This window comes from Rhinatrema bivittatum, chromosome 8, assembly GCF_901001135.1.
Source record: "Rhinatrema bivittatum chromosome 8, aRhiBiv1.1, whole genome shotgun sequence".
NCBI classification, from domain to species: Eukaryota; Metazoa; Chordata; class Amphibia; order Gymnophiona; family Rhinatrematidae; genus Rhinatrema; species Rhinatrema bivittatum.
In genome coordinates this window covers 154,557,058-154,579,806 of record NC_042622.1, presented here as the reverse complement: position 1 = coordinate 154,579,806, position 22,749 = coordinate 154,557,058, and the positions used below count along the sequence as shown (strand labels likewise).

Here is a 22,749-nt window from a genome sequence, read left to right as displayed (position 1 = left end):
ACGTGACATAATTCATAGAAGAAAGCGTCAGCATAGAATGGCCCACAAAAGCAAAATTATTGAAAAGGGAGCCTCAGTTTATTCAGCTGTTGCTGGGATCCTACCACCGAAAGCCAATGCTGGGTCCTGACTTCTGCAGTCCAGGGTACTGATACGCAGATATTAGGGAAGAAGCACAGGACTGCTTCTACGGCCAAGTCCGAAAGCAAAGCGTGTTCAAGCAGCATTGTCTGAATTATCAGGCAGGTTGCTCACCACGTAAAAATATTGCTAGTAGTAATTTTGTTATGGGTTTGATAGCTGCTTGGTTTTTATCGTAAATATAACTACCCTCAACAGATGTCTTGGGTGTAGTCTGCACGGAGCGGCAATTACTATCGTAAGATACTTGCTGGTAGACTGGAAAGCCCATTTGGTCTTTTTCTGCCGTTATTACTATGTTACTGTGCTATTTCCCCCTTCCTCGGAGAACAGGGACATGGGGGGTAGCACTACTTTCCTTAATTTTGTCAGCATTTCTGAGCTAAGAACGAGCTTCCCCTTCTGACACTAAACTGTGAGAGTTCCATGCTTACAGAGCCCTTCTTTCCACTATCAGTTTCCTAATTAGACTCCCTAAGTGTGACAGCTCTCTTCTTTTGTTGCTGGGATCCTACCACTGACATCAGGTGCAAGGGTCTTATCCTAAGTGCTCCAGCCACTACCCTGATCCCACTATAACCTCCGCTTCTATGGGTTCCACAGTCACCAGGAAGTTCGATTATTACTGAATCCCAGAGAATGGAATCCTATGAACAGGGGTTTGTATTTTCCTAAGAATGGCCACACTGATGACCCTGTCCAGAGCTTCCTTCCTGGTTTTCAAAGATTATGCCAAAATGCTGCAAAGATTCTTTCAGCTGTCACCAGACAAAATGTCACTTAAATGTTAAAAGAGAGCAAACATAAGGGCCTGAAATATATTCATCATGTCCTCCACCCACCCAGGTACAAACTCAACCTTTTTATTTCATGCACAGTCAGATTCCTCCCATCCCATTCTTCTACCAATATCACTGTCTGGTGCTTGTGACATTATGTATGATTACTATAGGAAAGGCCATGATGTCACAAACACAGCAGAGCGATGGCACTGGAGGAATCAGACTGGTTAGAAACGACAGCAATGTCATAAACCAGGCACTGCAACATCAGCAGTAGACCCCAGAAGTCAGATTACACACAGAAAGTGATTCTGGCCATATCTCTGAAAGCCAAAAATGCTGCTAAAGTTGACAAAAGACCAGAAGAGGTAAAAGGTAGCTTAATAAAACACTTTGTGATGCCAGCCTGACTCCACAAGCCCAATTCAGGATTGATTTCTGTGTATTTCATTTTAACACTTAAAATTAAACAGGTTTTAACTTTTTACTTCTGAAACTTGAAGAGGAAAATGATCTCTAGTAGAGTTACCCTTGGAATGATATTTTCTCTAGCCATATACTTCTGCCCTCGGTTGAGCTGATTCTTTGTTCTGCTTGCTTTTAATTTAATCACTTCTAAATCTCCTTTACAAACAGTCTACTTTTTTCCAAAGGGGTGGATATGTGTACTAATCAGCTCTATCCTGCTACTGCTGTCTCCTTCCCTGAGTTGTCTCCTATTGTCAGTGTCACAGGGTGCTGCTGTCTCTTCCTGAGATATCTCTTCAGCTGTCTGTGCTGCATTCATATTCTGAACGTTTCCCAGGGGCTGCCAATGGGGAGATCTGTTAATAGCACAGTAACACCCCGATTCACCAGTGATACAGTGGGAAATATCTTTAAGACATGCTCCTTTAGGAACAAAACAGAAATGACAGGAAGAATGTAAGGCTGCTTAATTTCTAACTACAAAGTTTATTTTTAAAAAAAACCCTAAATCTGCTGCTTTCCACTGGCAAAACAAGCTCTACATAAAATGTTCCCAGTTTCATTCTCTCGTTTATGCCCTGATTTAACTCCTTCCCCCTTTCCAACACACCTTATTCATTTGTATCCATCTCTTTTAAATTTAAAAACTCAAAACATTTCAATTTTCCAGAACCAGATCAGCATTTGTGGCTCTCTGGTACCTTTCACAATGAGTTCCACCAATCATAGCCCAGAATGAGCTGATGCTAGGAGCTTGGTTCTATCTCTCTCTACAGCCATACCTGGGAATTCTGCATTTGGTCCAGAGACTCTGAATGTTCTAAAGGAATTGCTGGGTCTCTAGGCCAACACCAGAAAACTCTGGATGCTGTGGTAGAAGCAGGCCCGCATAGGTATGAAGAAGGAGGAGCATGTCATGCCGGAAGAAAGAAAAGTGTGCAGCCTGTGCAGCCAAAGAAGCAACTGAAGGAGGTGCACTGGACCTCTAGGGTGAAAGGTGCAGCATCGGTTCTCCCAGGAGGTGCAGGAGGTAAGCAGTCGGCTGCATCAGCATAAAGGAGGAGGCTGCTGCTGGTGGGTTGGGGGAGGGAAAGAGAGAATGGGTACGAGTATGTGTGGATGGGCAGGAGAGAGAAGTGAGCAAGGGGGTGAGAGTGAGTGGGCATGTATGTGTGGGCAGCACAGAAGTGAATGAGCTCATTCACGACACTGTATGTGGGAGAATGAGAGGCGTGAAAGTGAGAATGAGCATGTGAGCGTCAGTGTGTGTGTGTGAGCGTCAGTGTATGTGTGTGTGTGTGTGTGTGTGTGTGTGTGTGTGTGTGTGTGTATGAGAGTAAGTCTGTGTGCCTCTGGTCTTGCTCTGAAGATGATAAGAAATCAAAGTTCCCACATATGTCTACAAATATCTCTCTGATTTTGAGAAAGTCCTGTTGTAGGAGGTGCACTGTTTCTCGCAGAAGAGAGACTGGTTTGGTTGGTCATTTGCAGGTTTTTGAGAGGATGGAGGCAGGAGGTAAGACCCGAATCCTCATCTCCTATCGCACAGTTACCCCCAGCTTCTCCAGGATTCGCACCCCCTTTTCCTGGTATTCTTGCCGGGTCATCCAGAAACTCTCCTTGTCCTTCATGATGTCCGCCAGGACTGCGCCCCCCAGGAATACCATGTGCTTCCGGCGTGGGGGGTCCTCAATGCGAATTTTGAATTTCTGAAAGGGGAAGGAAGAGTGCAAAGCGCCACATCAAAAAACGAGGACGACAGAGAGAGCGGTACTATATAACACAGGGAGGAAAGAGTGAAACTCCTTCGCAGTGCACAAGGTCAATGGTGAAACGCGACTTTGTTGCGGCGCACAAAGTCGATGAACCCAGAAAGGTAGGTGAACATCTATGCTGGTATCATAAATGCCTGCAAATTGACACTTAACATGGCTGCGAGCTTTAAAGCAATTGAAAATACAGGACCCAATCTAATCATCTACCAGCGTAAGTGAAAATTTTTTTTTTAATTTTAATTGTACAATTAAAACCAGAACAGTCTTAAATCCTGACCAGATAAACCCAGAGAGGTAGATTTTAAAAACATACGCGCGTGCGTACTTTTGTTCGTGCCACCGTCGCGAACAAAAGTACACTGGATTTTATAAGATACGCGCGTAGCCATGCGTATCTTATAAAATCCGGGGTCGGCGCACGCAAGGGGGCGCTGAGCTCTGCGCGTGCTGCCCGTTCCCTCCAAGGCCGCTCTGAAATCGGAGCAGCCTCGAAGGGAACTTTCTACCCCCCCGCACATTCCCTTCCCTTACCTAACCCACCCCCCAGCCCTATCTAGAACCCCCCCTACCTTTATCGGAAAAGTTACTACTGCCTCCGGGCAGTAGTAACTTAAGCACGCCGGCGCAGCAGGCCACGCCCCGGACACGCCTCCGCGCCCCCGGCCACGCCCCCGACCACCCCTTTTTGCAAGCCCCGGGACTTACGCACGTCCCGGGGCTTGTGCGTGCCGCCGAGCCTATGCAAAATAGGCTCGGCGCGCGCAGGGGGGGTTTGGGGTAGGTTTTCGGGGGGTACACATGTATCTTACGCGCGTACCCCTTTGAAAATCTACCCCAGAGCATTTATCAGCTTCAGTGAATTAAATACTTAGCTTATCGCCAGTGTGCCCACTGCGCCATGCACATTTGGGTGAGGAGATTAGACAGTGCTTTGTGGAGTCCTGGAAACAGACTGTTCTCTAAGATATTGGATCTGTTTGCAATCCGTTTTCCTTCCGTACCGAAGACTCCACAAGAACTGATGCACTGGCAATAAACTAAGAATTTAATTTACAACAAAGTTGACAAATGGTCAGGATTTAAGATAGTTCTGTTTTTTAATTGCACAATTAAAATTCTAAAAAATTTTCAGACTTAAGCTGCTAGTTGATTAGATCGGGTCCTCGCTTTTCACTTGTTTTGAGGCTCAAAGCCCTTTTTTGAGTGTCAGTTTGCAGGCATTTATGATACCAACATAGTTTTCTTCACCTACCTTTTTGGGGTCCATCACCATTTGTTGGTACGGTGGTTCTGGATATCCATGGGTTTTGTTTTTTTTAGCGGTGCACAAAGCAGACAGTATAAAGACTCACAGAAAGTTTCTCCACATCTCCCTTCAGCACACGCTCCAAGTACAGCTGCTTAATCTCACGCTCCAGGCGGGAAGGCAGCCCTGGATACATGGTGGAGCCTCCGGACAAGACGATGTGCTTGTAGAACTCAGGCCTAAGTAGGGCAAAAAGCAAGGATTAATCTCTATGCAGAAAGAAGGCTCATAATACTGGGGAGAAGAGGGCACCTCCTCTGGGAAGGGCAGCCGTTCCTGAGGGAGGGGTATTTCCTTTAGGTAGATGAGGTCACTTTTTGTGGGGCATTATTTCTTTTTCACAGGTGAACTCCCCATTTTTTGTAAGGGGTGGGAGTGTGTGGGGTGAATTTCCTGTTATTAAGTGTAGTCATTTGCACTGGGAGAGGTAAATACTTCTTTTTCCGTGAACGAGGCCCCTGACAGGTCTCAAACATCACCTGAGGGAGGCATGAGAGATAAAGGGAAGAGCCAGTGAGTGGCTGCCATCCAGCATAGTGTGTGGTGGGCAAAAGCCAACGACAGCATCCACCGTGCTCCAGCCCTGACAGCCTTGTTTTGAACCTAATTCAGTCGTTACCCTTCCCTGTGCTTATCAGCTTATAAGAGCAAAAGCACACCCAAATTCGTTTTCTAAATGCCTCTGTGGGAAAGAGTTATTTCCTATGGGTAGGTGTATTATTTTCTGGGGAGGGGCTACATCATCCTGCATTTTTCCAGCGGGGGCAGGGCTCCCTCATTTCTCCCCCTTGCCCATCTCACCTGGTGTCAATGTCAGCAGCCTGGATGGTGTTAAAGAGCAGCTCTGCCACCCCTACTCCCTCCACGTTGATAAGGTGTGGCTGAAACAGCGCCTCAGGGGCCTCGAAGCGCTCACCCCCCACTTTAATCACCCGGCCATCTGGGAGCTGTGGAGAAAAGGCAGGTGGCTCAGCACCTCTCAAACTGGATGAAGTGAAAAGCAGAAGGGGAGAAGCAGGATCTTGTTCACCATGTGGGGGCACTCTGAGGACAATCACAAAAAAGAGAGATGAAATATGGGGGAATGGAGAGAGAGACGATATGCAGGGCGGAGGAGAGGTATGGGGGTGTGTAAGTAACAGGGATACCATTGACAACATAAGATTTGGGCCTGAGCAAGAAAAAAATATATCAAAGATGTATGTCTGTTCAGGATAGAATCACTGCACAAAATAATAAAAGAGAGGTTACTTCCAATAAGAAAGGTATATCTTCTGTGGAAAGAGTGCAACTTCCTTTGCAAGACACAGTCACTTCCTGCAGTGAAAGGGATGAAGTACAGGGTGGGAGTATGGCTGGTGTTGGATACAGTGGGCCCAGTCAGTACCAGGCTCCCAGCACTGCCTCAGTGACATCACTCAGCTTTGCCAAAGAGGCCCCTTGTGGTGCTGGAGCTATGGGCAATTACTCTCCTCGTACCCCCCCTAAAACCAGCCCTGGGTGGGAGTAGTGAGGAGATACAGGAGGTTAGGAACAGATATTGTTGGAGGGGGTGGTGGATCTCACTGACCATGTAAGACCACCAGATCAATCAGAGGAAAGGAAAGAGATGCTGATGGAAGTGAAGCAGGGGGTTCACTGACCACGTAGGACTCCACCAGCACAGCTGGGGGGGGGGGGGGGGGGGATGAGGAAAGAGATATGGATGGCTGAGGAGTGGAGCGGGGAGAAATCTCACTAACTGTATAAGACTCCACCAGCACAGCAGAGGAAAAAGAAGCAACGCGGATGGTAGTGAGGAGGGGGGTGCTCGTTGATGATATAGGACTCCACCAGCCCAGGCAGACAGAGAGGGAAGAGATGTGGATGGTTGGGGTGGGGAAGGGATCTCACTGACCGTGTAGGACTCCACCAGTACTGTGGTCTCCTGGGCAAGCCTCTGCTCTTGTTCAATGTTGTAACCCACATAGCACAACTTCTCCTTCATCATCCTCACTGTCTCAAAGTCCGCAGAGTGGTTAAAGGCATAGCCCCGTAGTAAGAGGAGCTGGGGAGCAGCCAGGAGGAGAGGGAAACACACACATAGACAAAGAGAGCGGGAGATTAAGAAAAATCAGTTCATAGGCCAAATCCTCAGACGCTACCTCTGTCTTACCCAATAGGGTAGTATTGCATCATTACTGTCGGCCAATTACATTACTCAGAAGCCAATCTTCTTTGCTTATAAGAGGGTCTACAAAGAGGTAGGTCAGCTTACCAGAAAGCAGCTGATTCATTAAATACGCTATTGGAAGCATGAAAGCATTTACCCTCTGTGATATTCCCCTGATGTCTGCCCACAGACCAACAGCCCCTACCCTCCCCATCACCTCTTATAGCCTCTCATACCTTGATGAGGTACCGTGTTATGTCCCGGCCAGCAATGTCCAATCTCCGGGTGAGGTGGGGCAGGGAGAATCCCTCATACACTGGACAGATATGGGTCACCCCATCCCCGGAGTCCACCACAACCCCCGTCAGCAGGCCTGCAGAGGGGAAGGAGATGCAGAAATGTGGTCACAATACCAAGCAAGTGCCAAGTCAATGAGTTAACATGGCCAAAGGATAACGTTCAATGTTTCGTCCAAACCGCAGAGCGACACACGTTGAAGGGCTTTGGAAATGTGAACGCAGTCACCATCAAGGCAGAAGGACTAGCTAAATGTCTTGAGTGACAGGCATTCGATTACAAATTCAATTGCATAGTGTTAATATGCATTTATCTAAAATAGACATTAATAACTTAGGAGGCAATATTCAGCCGCTGATATTTGGAGTTAGTCGGTTAATTTATGCGGTTAACTCTGCTGCCCCCTGAAATGCCTCCCTCCCGCCCTCGAAACACTCCTGATTTATCCAGCTAAATTCTAGCCGAAAAACTCATTATCTGGCTAGAATTTAGCTGGATAAGTCTTTAAATATGCCAGTTTAGCCATTTAGACAGATAACCTTTCAGTTATCTGTCAAAATGGTTTTTAAATATCGACCTCTTAAAATTTAGTAAAAATGTTATGCACTTTTGCAATGTCAAGGTGCACATAACCCAGATTACATGTCGCCATTTCACTATTTGTATCCCGCCTTATGTGAATTTCTTATTTATAAAAGGTGGGTAATGAATCCAACTAATAAATAAAAGGCATAAATAACGCAAAAGATGCAAACTATTTTCAATGAAAAGGAAAAGCTTGAACAAGGGGTCATGGGACAAGGCAGGGGGAGAGTGAATGAGGAGAAAGGGTGATGGCGGGGGCGAAAACAGTAAGAGAATTAAAGAAATCCTGGAATAAGCACAGAAGATACCTCAGCAAGGAGTAAAGACTGAGACAGGCATGATGGGGGATGGAGGGGTAAAGCCTGGCATAAGCTCCGAGGTTCCTCAGCAGTGGGAGAGTGAGGCATAAAGCCTGGGATGGGTACAGAGGATCCTCCACAGTAGGGGGAATGGGGAATAAAGCAAGTTTACTTCCTGTAAACAGTGTTTTACATTGCTAACAGGATGAATTAGCCATTATATGTAGGAGTCATCATCCAGCGGCACCACACTGACTCGTCTCTAAGTTCGTAGAGCTTTGAGTTCTACTGAGCATATGCAGGAGCTGTCTCCTCAGTCAATATCAGGGTTAAATCTAGCTATGTAGTTGACTCTTTAGGAAGGCAGGCAGGCATTGCATGGCTAATTCATCCTGCTGTCTACCGAAAACACTATTTATAGTAAGCAAACTTGTTTTTTTACATCGATAAGCAGGTTCAATTAGACATAACATGTGGGGAGTCCCAAGCTGAGGGGTGCAGCGGAACATTTACTTAACAAGCAGCCCAGCCCCCACTGTGGAGAACAAATTTTGCAAAACTGCTTGCCCAAATCTACTGTCTGTCCTTGAGAGGTTATCAAGATGGTAGTGGGACGTAAAGGCATGAACTAAAGACCAAGTTTCAGCTTTGCAGATATCCTCAATGGATATTTCTCGAAGGTGGGCAATGGAAGTAGCCATGGCTCTCATCTGATTAGTTTTCACAGAGTCTGTGACTTCCAGTCTTGCTAAGGTGAAGCAGTGGTGAATGCACTCAGCCAGCCAGTTAGACAACCTATGCTTGGCAACTGCTACTTCTAGCCTGTTGGGGTTGTATGAGGCGAACAGCTGAGAGGTTTTACAATGTGGCTAAGTTTGTTTCTTGTAATACACCAAGGCCCTTTTGCAGTCCAGAGTATGTAGGGCTTTTTCACTCTAGGAAAGATGGTAGGCAATATGATGAATTGATTAATATGGAAAACAGAGACTAACTTTGGCAGAAATTTTGGATGAGTAAGGAGAACCACCCTGTTGTGGAAGAATTGCATCTACGGAGGATAGTGGACAAGAGCTTGAAGTTCGCTGACTCTTCTAGCTGAAGTCACTGAGACAAGGAACACCACTTTCCATATCAACTACTTTAGAGATGCTGACTCCACTGGCTCAAAGAGAGCCTTCATTAGTTGAAAAAGGATCACACTCACGTCCCACAAACCGATGGTTTTTGTACCAGTTTGACCTGCCATAGGCGTTTCATGAAAACAGATATCAGCCAATGAGTAGATATCTGTTTGTCATCCAGTTATAAATGGTAAGCAGCTATAGTGCTGAGGTGCACTTGTACTGAAGAGGTGGCGAGACCTGAGTGAGGAAGTTGGAGTCAGAATTTCAGCAGATGCTTAGATTCGCAAGAAAATGAATCCAAAGCATTTTGTTGGCACCATTTGGAGTACCTATTCCATTTAAAAGCATAATTTCTTCTTGTTGAAGGCTTCCTAGGTGAGACTAGTATATCTACAATCTCTGTAGGTAAGTCGAGATCCGCAGTCACTGAGCACTCAACATCCATGCTGTGAGGTTCAGGGCTGAAAGGCTGCAATGATACAATATCTCATGTTCCTGAATTAACAATGCAGGATCTGTTCCCAGATATATGGGAGAACTGCTGGAAAGTTGTATGAAATATGAATACCAGATCTGCCTGGGCCATGGAGAAGCTAAAAGGATCAACCAAGCATGGTCCTGAAGAACCTTTTGAACTGTTCTGGCAATAAGCTGTAAAGGTGGAAAAGCACTCATGAGGCTTTGTCCCCAGTTGTGGAGGAAAGTGTCCTGAGCTAGTCTGTGATCGCTTGGCAGAACTCAGCAAAACTGATTTAATTTTGTGTTCTGTTGTTATGCGAATGAGTCCACCAACAGTGGCCCCCATAAGCCGAATAGTTTGTCTGCTACTGATTGCTGTAGAGACCACTCGAGTGATTGAAATATACTGCTCAGTCAATCTGCCAGAGTGTTGGAGATGCCCAGCAGATATGTAGCCTATAGAACAGCTTTATTTCTTTCCTCCCAATTCCAGATTTGTAGGGCATCCTGGCACTGGCCATGTTCCTGCTCCTCCTCCTCCTTGTGTGTTGATGTAAAACATGGCAACTTGGTTGTCTTTTTGAATCAGCATGCTCGTTCCCTGAAGGAGATGTGCGAACACTGCTAGAGCATGCCTGACTGCTCTCAGCTACAGTAGGTTGATCTGACAATGGCTCTCTTGAAGAGATCAGATGCCCTGGGTTCAAATGGTTCAAGCATGTGCTTTCCCAGCCTTCGGTGGAGGTATCCATCACCAGTACTACTTGAAAGAAGAGCGAGCAAAGAGGGGATCCTTTCTGAAGAACTCAGGGGCGAATCCACCACTCTAACTCTGATTTCACTGTTGCTATTATTTTCATCTGAGATTAAAGTGATTGAGTTAGTTGATCTCACTGAATACAGAGAACCCATTGGAGGTAGCAGATATGAAGACAGGTCAGCGGAACCAGATGGTTGGCCACTGCCATATGACCAAGGACAACAAGGAGCCTTCTGACCATCCAGCATGGTAAGGACAGTAGCTTGAACAATGTAATGGTGTATGCCCAGTTGGGAGGCAGTAATGCTCTCTCCTGCAGTGAGTCTATCCAAGCCCCGATGCACTTGAGTCTCTGAATAGGCTCTAGGCTCGACTTCTTGAACTTCACCAGAAAACCTAGCTGTGCAGAAGATATATCTTTGTGCACAGGAAGCAGAGCACTTCTTCCCATGATTTTGCTGTGTGTGAGCCAATTATCCAGATACGAGAAAACTTGTATGCCCTAGTGACACAGATGAGCCACTACTACCTCAAGGCATTTTGTAATTGGATAACATCAAAGTCTGGTGAGTGCTGAACTCTGTATTTAATGGCCATCTTTCTAGTCATAGGAGTGCCCAAAATGGGAGTTTCTTATGTTGTGAACTGGAAGGACAGCCAGTTCAGCTGGAGTATCCGGTATCTCAAAAAGGCCAAGTAGGTCAGAACAGGGGTCTTTGTCTTTGCACATATGAATACCCAGTGCTGTACCCAACTTTTCCACAAATTTAGAATAAGCTAGATCCTCTGAGGGCGAGTATGGTCCGGAGGATATGCTGGCAGAATCTTCATCTGAACCTAAGGGCACTGGCTCACTTATCCAGGACTCGTGGTTCCAGTTAACTTCGAGGAGCAGCGACCTGGTCTTACACCTCTGACCTACTAGACTCTGCTGCTAGACTCTGCTGCAACAGACAATGAAGAACTCCTGATTATGAGTTCTGATGGTGAATTGACCCTTATATGCAAAATCAGGTCTGTGGTATCGCCGTGGTGATGGTGGAAAGGAGAGGCTAGAATGTTCCTTCTGTCTCCTTGGTCAGAGAGGTAGAGAGACTCTTCACCAAATCAGTGATTTGGTTAATTGACTGGTGTGTCCACATTGATGGTGCCGGTGCCAATGCACCACACTTAAGAGTTTTTGTGCTTCTTCCATGCAGGCTGCAATGGCTCTAGCAATTGATGTCGCTTTGTCTTCAATGCAGGGTGGCTAGTCGAATTCAATCCCGCTGTTTCGGCCTGAGCGGACAGGGGAGTTTTTGATGCACTCCTGCTCAACTCTTTTCCTGGGGAAGCAGACGACACTGCACTATGGGATGAGAACCTACTGCAACTCCAGACAGATTTACAGAGTTCCTCGATGTGAAGCACTCTAGAGTGCTGTCAGCGCAGGGACATCCTTTACAGGCATAGCAGTACTTTTGGTCGTGTTTCAGTCTGAGGCAATGATAACACAGCTAATGGCCATGAGTGAGGAACATAATCTTGCCACAGATACAACTTTAGACCTGCTCACCATTATTGACTTTTTCTTCTGGCCAGACATGGAAGGTAGGTCTTTGTTTGTTTGTTTATATCCTTTTTGGGGTTTTTTTGGTGCCACTAAAAGAGTGCTGTTGTGGGGCTGCCAAGGAAGAAAAGCAATAGAGAAAATATTTTGTGGGGTAAATAGCAAAACTGAAAGAATTTTGAGAAAAAATTATGAGAAACAGAGTATGTATCAGTTCTGTGCTCGGACAAAAAATAACTGAGGATGCTCCCATACAAGCTCAGTAGAGCTCAAAGCTCTACCAACTTGGAGAGAAGAGTCCGTTTGGTGCAGCCGGATGACGTCACCCACATGTAATGGCTAATTCAGCATGCTTATCAATGTAAAAAAGCCTGGGACAGGCATGGATCTTCGATGGTGTGAAAGCAAGGGATAAAACTTGGTGTGGACAAAGAGGATCCTTCCATGGTGGGATTGAAAGAGTGGTAAAGCCTGCTATGGGCACAGAAGATCCTCAGCAGTGGAGACGCAAGTAGCCAGGCCAGTGTCTGAGCAAGATCTGCAGTTTGCAGCAGGGAGGGAACGGTCTTGCAACTTTCATCTGCCATCACAATTTGCATTTCTGGCATGCAATGGCCTTTCTTTCAACTTGGCCGAAGGGAAGGCGTTCTTACCCTGCGCATACAACGTCAGCACCGCTTGGATAGCGATGTACACCCCATTGAACTGATAGGTCTCAAACATCATCTGCAGGAGACAGGAGAGATAAAGGAAAGAGCCAGTGAATGACTGCCATCCAACTTGGTGTGGTCGGCAAAAGCCAACGACAGCATCCACTGTGTTCCAGCCCTGACAGCCTTGGTTTGTACATAATTTAGTCTTTACCTTTCCCTGTACTTATCAGCTTTTCCTAAGAGCAAAAGCACACCCAAATTCATTTTCTAAATGCCTGTATGGATGACCATTTTCTCCCTCAAATCCGATGACTGACTACAACACACTTTCTGCCATTTTGCAACAAATTGGTCCTGGATCCATTTATATGTGCTCTTTCCATCAGGTAGTTCTCCACATAAATCTATGCATTCATATGAAAACCAACACCTCCTCTTCACAACCCCCCCAAAAAAAATCTTTTGTTTTTCTATTAAATTAGTAGTTTCTCCTATACAGTTGGTCAAGCTTTGGCCTACAGTTTTCCTAGGTTACCAGAGAATGCAGAAAACAGCATTCACAATTTTTAGACCAAATTTAAGCACCATCTGCATTTCAAATGCTTCTTAAATAGTATAGTAGAAAAATGATGGAAAATATATATAAATACATATATAACACAAGGGAGAAAAGCAGGGTTATCTGTGTTGCTTTAGCAGCAGAAACCTAAATAACCACATCCTGGAAAGTTGGGCTGAAGTCAGACCTTTAAAAAATAAAATATGAGCAAGAGTGAGAGGTGGGGGGAGTGAGATTTGTGGATCATCAGAATACACATTTTATAAATACATATAAAGAGACAAAGTTTCCACTTCCTTCATCCAACTTCCTCATCTCCACAGTCCTCCTTCCCCATGTTTCTGGTTGCCTTCACCTGCACGGTCCCCTCTTCCCTGTGTCACTGTGCCTTCACCTCTATAGTCCTCTGCCCCCCTCCCCCATTGGGTTCTTCACTTCCATCATTCAATGTCCCCTGGGTCCCTCACCTCTATGATCTTCTCCCTGTTCTTGGTGGGGTTCATAGGTGGCTCAGTCAACAGGATCTTGCAGTTGCGAGGGTCTATGTTGAGCTTCTCTGGACCAAAGGTGTAGTCCCACAGATATTTCATATCATCCCAGTTACGCACAATCCCATTCTCCATGGGGTAGTTTACCTCCAGCATGGAACGCAGCTCACTGGCTTCATCCCCAACCATCAGATCCTACAAAATGCACAGCAGCTCATGAGGTCCTCAGGTCTTACCATATAAAACCAGCAGCAGCCAATCAGAACTTTAGATCTCAGAGCAGAAAAAAATGACAGGTTATACAATGCCAGGCACCATTAGCCAATCAGATCCTCAGGTCTCACAAAGCAAAATCCTCAGCAGAAAATGAGAACTTCAGGTGAAACACAAACACACAGCATCCAATCATAGCATCAGATCTCATGGCACAAGAGATACACAGCATCCAATCACAGCCTCAGATCTCACACTGTAAGGGGTAAATCATCCAATGAGAAAACATTATACCACTTATTTTTAATGTATTGATTCTTTTATATATACTGCCACATCAAATTATTGCTCGGGTTGGTGAACAGTAAGTTCCATATACATACAGTATTGATCAATATAGTAATAGTGGTAACATAAAACTACAATAAAGTCAATATAAATAGCAGCATGGATCAATACAATAATGGTAATACAAATAAAAATGTAGAGGGGTTATACTGAGGGTTAGATGGGTGAAGGAGGCTTCTAGGTAGTTTCAATGTTCAAAGCGATTAGATGGGTGGGGGGAAGGGGGCATTTTATGTAATTTCAGTAGATTCTGGGTAGAGACTTTTCAGCTGATTAGCATGAAGGCAAGTTGCTGGAAATTGTGGCATATCCCAGAAAGATGGAACTAAATAGACATGCTTTGAGGTGTTTCAGAAACATTTCTGAGCTGAGCCTAACATCCTGCAGGCTGCAATCATCAGTAACCCACTGGGCTGATTCTGAGGTCCTGCAGGCATCAGTCACCTGCTGGGCTGAGCAGAGCCTGAACTGCAGCAGGCTGTGAGGGTCAATAACTTGCTGGGCTGAGTCTCTCTGATACCAATGCCCAAAACTACTGGCCCTGAGAACACTGATAACTGACTGAGCCCTCAGCACTGAAGGCCACAAACATAGGTCGCTTGTTGGGCTGAGCCCGATGGTGCTGAAGCATAGCAGCACCAGTGACTTGCTGGACTGAACTCAAGACACTGTAGGCTGAATGCTGGGGCTGAGCCTGTCACCAAAGACTAAATTACTGTTGAAAAAGAAAATAAAAGGTCTCAGTTGTAGCTCTGGTTGTTTTCCATTTGGGAAAAAAGGCTCAGTTTGATATCAGATATTTAAAGACCTCTGAATCAGCTCTGACAAAATAACCTGGCACATTGGGACAGACACTCATCCCACCTGTTACTTTGTGTGGACAAAGTGCAGCTCCCAGACTGTGACAGTCCCTTCTTGTTGCCATGGAGATGCCCAAGATGCCATAAGAAAAAAGGGCCTCCCACATCAGCAACTTCTATAGCGTCAGGAGAGAGAGCAATAAAAAACAGAGAGTCTGGCAAAATGCAGAGAGCACAAGGGCTAAAAATACCAAGCAGACGGCTTAATTCACTAAAGCTTTTCTCACATTCTGTGTCTATGGTGAAAGACCTTGATGAATCAGGCCCAGAGACTGGCAAAATGCAGACCTGGCAGGGGCTGAAAATACCAGGCAGAGACCCCAGTGCATTTTGCAAAGCATGCAGGGGGCTGAAAACACATGAAACACTGAAGGCACCGACACAGAGATAATGATGAGACTTGGAATTAGGAAACAATGCCAAGAGCTGAGATACTTCCTCTTTCGCAGATGCAAGCAACACGCTTACATTTCTCCATATAAAGCCTGCATAAGACCATCTTGAATGTTTCACTTCCTGCCCTGAGCCGCAAGAGTCCTCTCAGAGGTCCCAAGTTACAACACAGAGGCTTCTCCCTCAGCTCAGACTCTCAGAGCACGCCGGAATCTCCAGTCAGGTATGTCTGAACACCCAGCCTACTGCAGAGTGAACTGGAAACCAAAGCTCAGGCTGTGTTTGTTCTGTAACCGAGGCCATCGGGAGGCTTTTGGCTGAGGACATCATCAGTGACAGAAAACATTGAGCCTTGTAGGCCTTTATCCCTCTGAGGTATCCAGGCATGCAAACGCAAGCTCGATTTGCCCTATCTAGTCAGAGGTCGGTCACAGGAATCCTAATCCTTCCCTCCCAGTAGGAGACCAGTCGTGATAAAGAAAGCATACCTTGATCTCAATGTTGCCCACTTTGGCTGTGGAGCGAATGATTGGGCGACCCACCAGGGCAGGAAAGATGTGCTCTGGGAAATTGGAGCCAGCATAGCCACATTTCACGAACTGTGAGGGAAAAAAAGACAAAAATAAAAGAAAATCAATTGATTCTACCCTCCACAATGTATTTCTATAGTGGTACTAAATGTACGCAGCACTGTGCAAATGCACAGAAGAGACAGTCCCTTCTCCTTAGAGCCTATGATCTAGTCAAGCTAAAAATACAAAACAAATAAGAGCCTTTGGGAGTTTCATTTATTATGGAAAATAGTTAAAATAACAAGGGTATGAGAATCAGGAGTAAGATTTAAAAAGTCTTTAAAAAAGTGGGTTTTTAGGCTGTCTCTCCTGCAAATACTCCCCAGCCCCTAAATTCACACAGGCATTTACCCTGGGTCCCGTATCTTCCTCTACGCGTGCCAGGGACACCAGTAACTAAAAGTACTAGGGCCATGAGGGGGTTTAAGACTTCCAGTGAGTAACGTTCTCATCTGATCCAGGATTCTCCTGGAGTCTGATGGGCAGCGCAGCCAGAGCCAGGGTTGACAACACAAGAAATAACTTTTTTTTTTTTAACTGACACATTTTACCTTCAGTACAAAAGGTTACAATGGTAAAAATGGCGAATAATAAAGAATTAATGAATAAATAATAAAACGATAAAGGTACCTTCATTATTTAATATTTATATGTTTGCTTTTATTGTGAAGTTTATATATTTTCGCCTTTGAATCCAATTCATCAATAAACGCTTGGGTTTACTAACCCTGATCTCCTCTGTCTATGATCTTATATAATATACCATTTATCTTTTTATTGTTAATTATTATTCATTTGCCATTTTTAACTCTGCTCCCTTTTGTTATGGTTTACAGTTTGCGGTAGGGAACCTCCATTTTTGTTGTCACACATTTTACCTTCACCAGTTGGCCTTACTCTGCTGGGATTTACTCCTTGGTGCACTCAGACACTGAGTCCTGCTGCCTCCCGAGCCTGAGCCCATGAGACATAGGCCTGTCGCTCACCATGTTTCTCACAAACAGGAAATTATTTCTATGGAATGCTTTTTTTGGTTTCTGTTTATGGGTTTGTTTGTTTTTTTGTTTGTTTGTTTTTTTTACAGACAGCAACACTGACCTGGCTGGAAGGAGGAATCCAGATCTGGAGCAGCTTCCACACGCATGGAAATTAATGGTTAAGAACTCCTCAAGCATCAGCAGACAAATGTCAGCCATGGCCCAGCGTGCTCTCCAAACAGAACAAAAACTAGTAGTAAAAGCCCTTCCAAGGAGGGAGAAATATTGTGAAGTGTAGGAAGTGTGTAATTGGGATGTGTGGCAGTAAAATCATAACCATATCACCTCTTTCCCTTACCCTCCCTTCCAAAAGACCCTTTGATCATCTTACTCTCCTTCTTTCACTTCCTCCCTCCACCCAATCCTCTCACTGATCCTGGTTCCTTCCTTCCTCCCACCCCTACAAACCTCTCACTCACCCCAGTTCCCCACGAACCCCTCACTCACTTTGTTCCCTTTCCTCCCCATTCCCCGGTTCATTTGCTTACTCCCCCTGGTTCATTCACTGTCCCCCCATCCCCAGGTAATTTGTTCTTTCCCCAACCCTATGATCACCGGTTCACTCTCTCCCTGTACCCCCGACTCCTGTGTAATTGAAATGTGTGGTAACTCATCCACACCTTGCTCACCTGGCTAAACAGGAGGATCCCCTCACTCACCCTGGTTCCCTCTCCCCCCAAATGTACCCATCACTCACCCTATACTCACAAACCCTTTACTCCCCGACTTCCCCTAGTTCACTCACTGCCACCCCTGCCGTTCATTCTCTTCCGCCACCCCATAATCTCCCGTTCACTCTTTCACCAATGCCTCCACGCCAACCTGGATCCCCTCACTCACTGGCTCCTATTGGCCAAACAGGAGGAGGAGAACATCAGCCTTGCAGTGTCTCCCTTCTCCCCTGCCATGGCCTGATCTTGGCGCTATGAACCAAGTAGTTCAAAGCACAACATTTAGGCCCCAGCAGGACATGCTGGAGGCACTGCAAGGCCACCGTCCTTCTCTTCCTGCTTGACCGATAGCAGTCAGTGAGTAAGGGGGGAGGGGGTTAGATTGCATTGTCACAATGTGTCTCCTCCAGGGTAGGTGGGCGGCAGAAGGAAGAGGGTTAATGTGCCATTCATTTCCACCAATGTTTCTCTTCCAGGGTGATCTCAAGTTCCATACAAAGAAAGATGGGCGGAGTCAGAGAATTCAGGGAGGAGGTAAAACTAAATCTGCATACCAGCGATGCAGGCGCAGGGCAATTCTTCTCTGTTATGTTAGAAAGATGTGCATAGCATCCTGTCCCCCAGAGAAATCCAACAGGAGATTTTTAATGGCATGTCTACTTAACTTCAGCGAGACTTAAGGGTTTACTCAAAACTCCAGCTCTGGAGAGCAGCTTACCAATCTGGTTCACAAACTTCTGAAAACACGTAAATTAGAGCCAATAAAGGTCACGAATAGTCATAGGGGCCAATGCAATATCAGGCGCTCAGGCCAGCGCACCAGTTAACTCTCTATTGGACCCGCGTTTTGGATGCACTAACCTAATGCCCGAAGCATAACTGGATTAACGCGTCCAAAATGCGCATCCAATCGAGTGCGAAACTAATAGCGCTCATCTGTAAATTCGTGTAGATGAAGCTATTAGCCATTACTCCGGGACGCAAAAAAATGACCACGCACCCAACTTGCCCTGTTTAACGTGGAAAATTTAACACCAGCCCCAGAGCTGGCGTTATGTCATTCCACACTTAAGAGCGCAACAAAAAAACCCAAAAAACATGCTTTCTGTGGTTCCTCCTACAAAGTATCATCACGATACTAAGTAGGAGGAACCACAAAAAGGTGCAGGAAGAGCAAAAAAAAAAGGCTCGACTAGGGAAAAACAATTTTCAGGGCGCACAATATACACGGTCCAGGCCGTGTATATTGTGTTGGTAGCGGGAGAAAACGGACGCTCGTATTGAGCATCCCATTTCCGAACCCGAACTTATAGCCACACCTCCTGGGCGCCCATTGCTGAAGCGGTGCTAGGGCTGCACAATTATCCCTAGCACATCCCGGCGGCAGCTCATTTCCCTATTGCATCGCATGCCCAGGAGAGGTGAGCGCCCGTTTTTAGCGTGTCCATATTGCATCAGCCCCATAGAGGGGAATCTGAACCAGACCTTTCAGGGGAACCTTGAGGAATGTCCGTTGAACACCACTAGTGTAAAGTATAAAGATGACCTGCCCTTTCCTTTGGCTGGAATCAGAGGATGTAATATATAAAGAAGAACTTCCGTTATCACCTCCCTTCACTGATAAGACTGACATATAGGTTGCGTTTTTCATGGTTTTAAAAGCACTTTGATGTAAATTCAAATTGTGGTTTGCTGAATAATAAATTACATTACATTCAAAGGAACATTATTTTTTTTTTACTTTCCTACTTTAGTTACTTGCTGCAAGTGGTGGGGAGACCTAAATTCCAGGCATGACTTCTCCCCAGTACATTGAAGGTTTTCTGCCACCACTCAGCAAAGGACTGTTTTTGTGGTCTTGCAATGTTGCCTCAAAGCCTGCAACACTGGCATTCTGATATGACCAGAGTCTGCTAAAATAAAAAAAAACAAAACCATTCATGCAAACACCATCTATGCCTTTTACTAACAATGCACCTCAATCCAGCCCTGGATTAGGACTTTTTCTATTTAGTAACTTGCCTTTTCAAATCTGTGCTCAAGGAAAATTGTTTACCTGCCCCAGAGGGCTTGCAATCTAAGGGCCTTATTTATTAAGGTTTTCTCCCATAGGCACACAATGGGAGAAAACAGTTAGTAAATACGCCCCTAAGTTTGTAACTGAGGCAATGGAAGGAGAAGTGAGGAGCAGCATTGCAAGACGTGGGATTTGAACCCTGCTTGCCCTAGTTCACAGTCTTCTGATTGGCCATCTTGGCCTTTAGTAAAAATTTTGATTAAATTATATTAGCAGAAAAAAATTAGCTGCAGCTAACCAGGGGGGAACACCTATTTTGTACATTTCTAGTCCTTGGGAGCAAGTGCTAATTTGGAGCCCACCCCCCTCCCAGGAACATTAGCCAAGTGAGCACCTGCAGTATGGGCAAGATAGGAAGCACCAGGACCACCAGGTGGGAGTGTGGATAAATCCCATGGTTATAGTGTCCCTGCCCCAGGGAGCATACAGTCAAAGGAAAAGCTTCCTCCCTTTTCAATGTCGCCTGGAAACACCTCCACCCATGCATCAAGCCTGACATTTGATTTCACTGGCTCTAAATTTCATCCATATCCCTTTGTGAAGAGCAGCTCAGAATCATGACTAGGGTCAGACAGAAACAGCGATGCTAGTAGGTACTTTTTCTTACCAGAAATTGCACCGGAAAGGCAAAAAAGGAATGTGTGGGCAGTTGAACTGAATTAGTTCATAGAATAAATTTATTTCCTCATTTTTGCATCCACTAAAATAAATATACAGAATTTCATAATTTTGTTGGAGGGGATGAGGAGGAAGGATAAAGTTAACAAAGTGCATTTCTACTTTGGCCAACAGAAAATTGACCAAACACTGTCCACCCACTCAATTTGCCCAAAAACATCTGGCAGCTAGAGTAGGCAAGGTGTACTTCTATTAGCTGGACACAGACTTGGCCATAGCATTCTTTACTAATGCTAATTTTTTTCCACAGAAATAGCTGAAAAGTATGATTCTCAACTCCTATATGTACAGAACTGGCAACTATAAAAGTTTATCAAAATCCGTTTGGTGGTTTCTCCACTGATAGGCCACAAATAGATGAATACCACTTGCCCGTGTTCTTATGTGTAAAGAATGCTTAAAAATTGAATTCTGCACAACTCCCCTCCCCCACAAAAAAAACTAAAACAACAAAAAAAACCCTTCCCTAATCTGACTGTGACCTGATAACACCCCCCCCCCAATTGTACATATTACTCCATTTTTATTTGTATTTTTAATAGGTATTCAGAGAAAAAATAATCAAGTTAGGGCTGTTTTGGACCACTCCTTGGAAATCAAGATTTCCTACAGGTATTCTGATAGGCTCGCCTGTTGGCTGCAAAAAAACCCAAAACAACAAAAACCCCCCAACAACTGCTGTTTCCTTGCCAGCCAGCAAATAAAATACTGCTCTTCTACACATGCATGCATATACCTAGAAGAGCGCGAGAGTATGCTACACACTACAGCAAACGGGAAGCCGATTTCACTGCAAGCTCTTCAGAGCTTCCCACGCCCAATGCAGCGCTCTTTACTTCCTGATTTTAAGCTGGGAGCGGGGTTTCCTTCACAGGAGCTGGAAGGTCTCACTCAGCTAGACCCCCAGAGATCGGATCAGTTTTCTGTCAGGCTGAATAAAATGAAGCGCATGTGAAGAACAAAGACGGGGCGTCTTGGGAGAGGAAGGAAAGAAAGCGCCGGTTCAGACACCAAAAAAAAAAAAAAAATTTTTTTTTTCAAAGCCACACCAGGAAGGCATCGCGCCGCTTACTAAAATCATCGGATGCTGTGAACCAACGACAAAGAGGAGGCACAGCAGGGCCACTGCCTCGCCGTCTACCAGAGCAGTTGCACAATCCGAGCCCCTCCATCCTTTTACAAATTTGCCCACCAGCACCGTTGGGCAACCTGCCGTTCGCCCATATGTTTGGGCGGCATCGCCCCCTTCCTATTCCGTACTGAACAGATGGGGGGAGCGGATCTCTCCCCCTCTGAGCGGTGAGAAGGCAGAAAAGGTGCCTCCCCCTGTCCACCTACCCCGGTGCCATTGTCGCACACGACCACTGTCCTGCCCTGGCTGTCCATTTTCGGGTCTTTTTCTCTTCTGGCCCTTTACTTCCCCCTCCCTTCCCACCCCTTAATCGTCCCCGTCCTGCCTCTGAGCCTGCCCCCTTCTTACACCAAGGCAAAAAAAAAAAAAAACCTCAGCTCCTGCGAGGCGGAAACGATTCGGGGCTGCAAGCTCGAAAAAGGAGAGAAGCCTGCCCCCGGCCTGGGAGAAACTGGGGCGGGAGGTAACCAGAAACCGCCCCCTGGCTTTATAAAAGTACCACCCGAGGAGGAGACTGTGCGGTTAATGCAGCACCGGGGAAGATTCACAGGACGGACGGGAGGGCAAAGTTTTCAAAGGTGGAATATATTCACGTGGAGAGATTAGGGAAGAGCAAGAAATTCTTTTTTTGCCCTGTGATTCTGATTGTTGATTTTGGAGCAAGGGGATTTTTCAGTGTGGTAGGATGACAAGACTGGTAAAATAATCCTTTATATTAGCAGATATAGCATTCTACAATAACCCCTCTTCCTCTCTCATATTACATAGCAGTGATAAGGAGCATACACTATTGCTGTAATCCTCAACCCGTCCACAAAATAATCCTGTCTCCTTTTTTCTCATATTACATAGCATGCAGGGGAGCACATAAGGCTGAGAATCCTCAGTTTAAAAACAGTAATTCCTCCTTTGCTCTCACATCATACAGCAGCGAAAAGAAGCAAATAGCATTGAGGATCCAGGGTAAGTCCTCCTCCTCCTCCTCTCTCAAATTATATCATTGATTCACCCTGAGCATGGACAGGTAAGACAGGGGCAAGTGGAAGGAAGTGATAAAGAAGGTGGTGAAATGGAGGGAAGATTGAGAGGAAGGAGGAAGGCAGAGGAAGGAGGAGAGACAGTGAGAGAAAAAAGGTGAGAAGAAGTTGAGGCAGGCAGAGGGGGAGGCAAGGCGGTAATGAGACTGGAAGAGAAAAAGGACAGAAGAGAAGGAAATAGGCAGGCAGAAGATAGGAAAAGAGGAAAGGATGAGAGGGAGAGAAGCAGACACAGGACTGGGAAAGAGGAAAGGATGAGAGAGAGAGAATGCAGGCACAGGACAGGAACAGACACAAATCAGAAAAAGCCAAAACATCTCCAACACAAACTCAC

The 22,749-nt window shown here is 45.6% G+C and overlaps 1 protein-coding gene across 2 annotated transcripts; it reads right to left on the bottom strand.

The window, feature by feature from the left end:
- Positions 1-1,848: 1,848 nt before the first annotated feature.
- On the bottom strand, positions 1,849-21,710 carry LOC115097227 (actin-related protein 2-like). Of its 2 annotated transcripts, none has more exons than XM_029612850.1 (9): positions 21,585-21,710; positions 15,700-15,810; positions 13,377-13,592; positions 12,351-12,423; positions 6,861-6,997; positions 6,370-6,519; positions 5,274-5,419; positions 4,519-4,651; positions 1,849-3,100 (listed from the first exon to the last, which is right to left on the bottom strand). In XM_029612850.1, the coding sequence occupies exons 1-9, from the start codon at positions 21,630-21,632 to the stop codon at positions 2,930-2,932; spliced, it is 1,185 nt and encodes a 394-aa protein (XP_029468710.1). In that variant the 5' UTR covers positions 21,633-21,710; the 3' UTR covers positions 1,849-2,929. The 2 variants fall into 2 exon arrangements, with proteins under 2 accessions (XP_029468710.1, XP_029468711.1); XM_029612851.1 differs by lacking the exon at positions 21,585-21,710 and adding an exon at positions 16,882-17,175.
- Positions 21,711-22,749: the final 1,039 nt, after the last annotated feature.